At 33.4% G+C, this 4,313-nt stretch overlaps 1 protein-coding gene across 1 annotated transcript; it reads right to left on the minus strand.

The window, feature by feature from the left end:
- Positions 1–1,514, minus strand: LOC128647086 (olfactory receptor 2B6-like). The gene is made up of 2 exons (XM_053699902.1): positions 1,504–1,514; positions 1–958 (listed from the first exon to the last, which is right to left on the minus strand). The coding sequence occupies exons 1-2, from the start codon at positions 1,512–1,514 to the stop codon at positions 1–3; spliced, it is 969 nt and encodes a 322-aa protein (XP_053555877.1).
- Between the last annotated feature and the right edge of the window lie 2,799 nt (positions 1,515–4,313).

Below are 4,313 nucleotides of genomic sequence, written 5' to 3' on the forward strand. Positions count from 1 at the left end.
TCATGCTACTCGCATGTTTAACAACTTTTTCATGGCCTTCTGAAATTCTTTATTTCGAAAACTATATATAATAGGATTAAAGAGGGGTGTAAGGACACCATATACTATGGAGATTACTCGATCATGATCAGTGGAAGACTGTGACACAGGAAATAAATAAATGGAGATTACTGTCCCAAAGAAGATGCTAACAACTATTAAATGTGATGAGCAGGTAGAGAAAGTTTTGTATTTCATGGTTTTGCCAGGGATCCTAAGCACTGTGGTTACAACAGATGCATATGACACAAGTGTAAGAGTAAGAGAACTCACAGTAATACATCCCCCAAAAATAAAAACTAAAAGTTCATTAAGGAAAATGTCCTGACAAGAGAGCTTTAAAATGGCTGGAATCTCACAAAAGTAGTGTTGAATATGAAAGTCATTACAGAAGGGCAACCTTGATGTCAGAATGGTATGCATCAAAGAATTCAACAAACCAATAGCCCAGCAAGTCAGAGCCAGTTGGAGGCAAAAAGACTGATTCATGATTGTGGGATACAGTAAAGGATGACATATTGCAACATATCTATCATAAGCCATGGTGCCAAGAAGGACACACTCAGAACCCCCCAGACTAATGAATAAAAACATCTGAATTAAGCAGCCAGCAAAGGAGATTCTTTTGTCTTCATGCAATAGATTCTTCAAAGTGTTTGGGGTCACAGTAGTGGTATACAAGGTTTCTATTAAAGCAAGATGAAGAAGAAAGAAATACATTGGGGTGTGCAGACGAGAATCTATTCTAATAATGCCAATGATCAGGAAATTGCCAATAATCGTCATAATGTAGGTAGCAGCAAGTATTACAAAAAGCAGTTTTTCCAATGAAGGTCTTGTTACTAGTCCTAAAAGAATAAATCCTTCTACAAGAGTGGTATTTTCAAACTTTTCTCCCCACACTTCCAATTCTGTAGGTCTTTAAGAAAAAAATGAAAGAGGATGAGATATACAATTTTATTTTTATCTATTTGTTCATTAGGCATAAATAAAGAGAAACTAAACTAAGAGCTGAATAAGTAAGAGTGGCATAAACATAGAGAAGAAAGGTATGTTGTATACTGAAGTTGAGGCATAGAAAAGCCACTGATTTTTTTCCTTTTGTATTGTTCACACATAACAAATTTTTAACAAAATAATTTATATGATGTGCTTAAATAATTAATATAGGTTTGCATTATACACAACGTAATATTGTAGAGAATGTAATTATTCAGCCAAAGTAATCTGTATTTTCTATTGTGATATCTTTGCTTTTGAAAATTAAAATAAAAGTAGATATAAATATAAATAAAAGCATGTGATGTATGTGATATATACTAAGCAATTTATATATATATATATATATATATATATATATATATATATATATATATATATATATATATATAAAGACATAATTGGCATTGTTTAAATGTCTATACTTACAATTGATCTTGTGATAATTGTTAGTATTGTACATACCCAATGCCCATCTTGAAGTATTTTATCAGTCCTGTTGAATCAAATAAAATGTGTTAAATTATAAATCCATCCATAGGTGTCTTTATAATATGTTTATGCTTCTTTATCCTGAGCATTTATATGAATTAGTTGATACTCAGAATGATCTGACAAATCCTAAGGGAGCAATTAGTTTAAAAGAAATTTGTTTGTTATTAAACATTTTTCTGACCTAACTCTGTCACATTTTATATATGCACAAAATAGCTTCCTGTTGTAAAATGGAACTTGGAGGTACAATCCTAGGCAAACACAACCCTTCCTGGTTTGCCAATGCTTCAAATCAAGACCCTTGTGTGTTTTTTTAGTCCTTTAGCATTTGAATTGTAAAAAATGAGGAATTAAATTGGGGTATTTTAGCTTATTTTTCTATGGCATTCCAATCCATTAGAATCATGGCTGTTTGAATTAACTAAGCTTCCCAATCGCTATTAGTTCCATATCCATAAACCTGGAAAATCTTAAATTCAATTTAGGTAAACATGGAAAATATAGGAATTACATTTTCACACGTTTTCATGTTTTTTATGTTCTTTTGCAGATCTAAACGTACTTACACAGAGGATTAATTTTATGTGCAGACAAAGTTAAAGCCAAATGTGGTAATTGATTCAGTATTGACAATGTCTTTCTAATATGTCAAAATACTGTTTTATTTTCCATCACTTATGATATTAATTCATGATATGTACTGTATGTACTCAACACTTTCATATATATTTGTGTACATCTAAAAGAATATATTCTAGTAAAGGGCTTTTAATGTTTAACCATACCAGTGTTTTCTGATGGATTGAAGTTCTGAGAGGGTTCTTAACACAAACTATTTAGGTTTTTGCAGATTATTCTTGAAAAAATCAAGAAAAGTTTCTTGTGGATTTGGATGGCTTTGAACTTGAATAACATTCAAAAACTTTTTTAATAGTTCTTTTAACAGACTGGAATTGAAGTCTATATTACTGATACAGCTCAATTCACCCCAAAACTACTTTTTTTCTATGGATACAAAAGGCTCATATTATTTATATACAATATGCAAACCTGAGGGCTAATGATGTTTCTTTCATGTAATTGGCAAGAGTCCATGAGCTAGTGACATATGGGATATACAATCCTACCAGGAGGGGCAAAGTTTCCCAAACCTCAAAATGCCTATAAATACACCCCTCACCACACCCACAATTCAGTTTTACAAACTTTGCCTCCTATGGAGGTGGTGAAGTAAGTTTGTGCTAAGATTTCTACGTTGATATGCGCTTCTCAGCATTGTTGAAGCCTGATTCCTCTCAGAGTACAGCAAATGTCAGAGGGACGTGAAGGGAGTATCACTTATTGAATACAATGATTTCCCTAATGGGGGTTTATTTCATAGGTTCTCTGTTATCGGTCGTAGAGATTCATCTCCTACCTCCCTTTTCAGATCGACGATATACTCTCAATTTACCATTACCTCTACTAATAACTGTTTTAGTACTGGTTTGGCTATCTGCTATATGTGGATGGGTGTCTTTTGGTAAGTATGTTTTTTATTACTTAAGACACCTCAGCTATGGTTTGGCACTTTATGCATTTATATAAAGTTCTAAATATATGTATTGTACTTATATTTGCCATTAGTCAGGTTCATGCATTTCCTTCTGCAGACTGTCAGTTTCATATTTGGGGAATATAAACATTTTAAGAAATGTATTTCTTACCTGGGGTTTAGTTTTTTTTTTAATTCACTACTTCTTGCTATTGCGGGTATTAGGCCTGCGGGTGCGTCAAATGCTAAACTTTATTGCGTCATTTTTGGCGTGAAAAAATACGTTTATGATTCAACTTCATCATTTCCGGCGTCATACGTGATGCCGAGACCTTTCACACGGCGGCATCATTAGTGACGCGAGTGTGTCATTTCCGGTTATTTTTGGCGCCAAAAAAGTTTACGTTACTTTGTGCGTCATACTTGGCGCCAAATTTTTTCATTATTTCAATACCCCATTGATGTTTGCCTCTTGCTTTTTTCTCTATCAGAGGCCTATGCTTTTGAATTTTTTCCCATTCCTGAAACTGTCATATAAGGAAATAGATAATTTTGCTTTATATGTTGTTTTTTCTCTTACATTGTGCAAGATGTCCCAATCTGATCCTGTCTCAGAAGTTTCTGCTGGAACATTGCTGCCTGACATCGGTTCTACCAAAGCTAAGTGCATTTGTTGTAAAATTGTAGAAATTACTTCACCGAATGTCATTTGTAATAGTTGTCATGATAAACTTTTACATGCAGATAGTGTTTCCATCAGTAATAGTACATTGCCAATTGCAGTTCCTTCAACTTCTAATGTGCATGATATACCTGTAATTTTTTAAGAATTTGCTTCTGATTCTATTCTGAAGGCTTTGTCTGCATTTCCACCTTCTAATAAACGTAAAAGGTCTTTTAAAACTTCCCATTTAGCTGATGAAATTTCAAATGACTAACAACATAATAATTTATCCTCTTCTGATGAGGATCTATCTGAGACAGAAGATCCTTCCTCAGACATTGGCACTGACAAATCTACTTATTTATTTAAAATAGAGTATATACGTTCTTTATTAAAAGAGACCTTTCACACGGCGGCATCATTAGTGACGCGAGTGTGTCATTTCCGGTTATTTTTGGCGCCAAAAAGGTTTACGTTACGTTGTGCGTCATACTTGGCGCCAAATTTTTTCATTATTTCAATACCCCATTGATGTTTGCCTCTTGCTTTTTTCTCTATCAGAGGCCTATGCTTTTGAATTTT

This window comes from Bombina bombina, chromosome 2, assembly GCF_027579735.1.
Source record: "Bombina bombina isolate aBomBom1 chromosome 2, aBomBom1.pri, whole genome shotgun sequence".
Taxonomy (NCBI): Eukaryota; Metazoa; Chordata; class Amphibia; order Anura; family Bombinatoridae; genus Bombina; species Bombina bombina.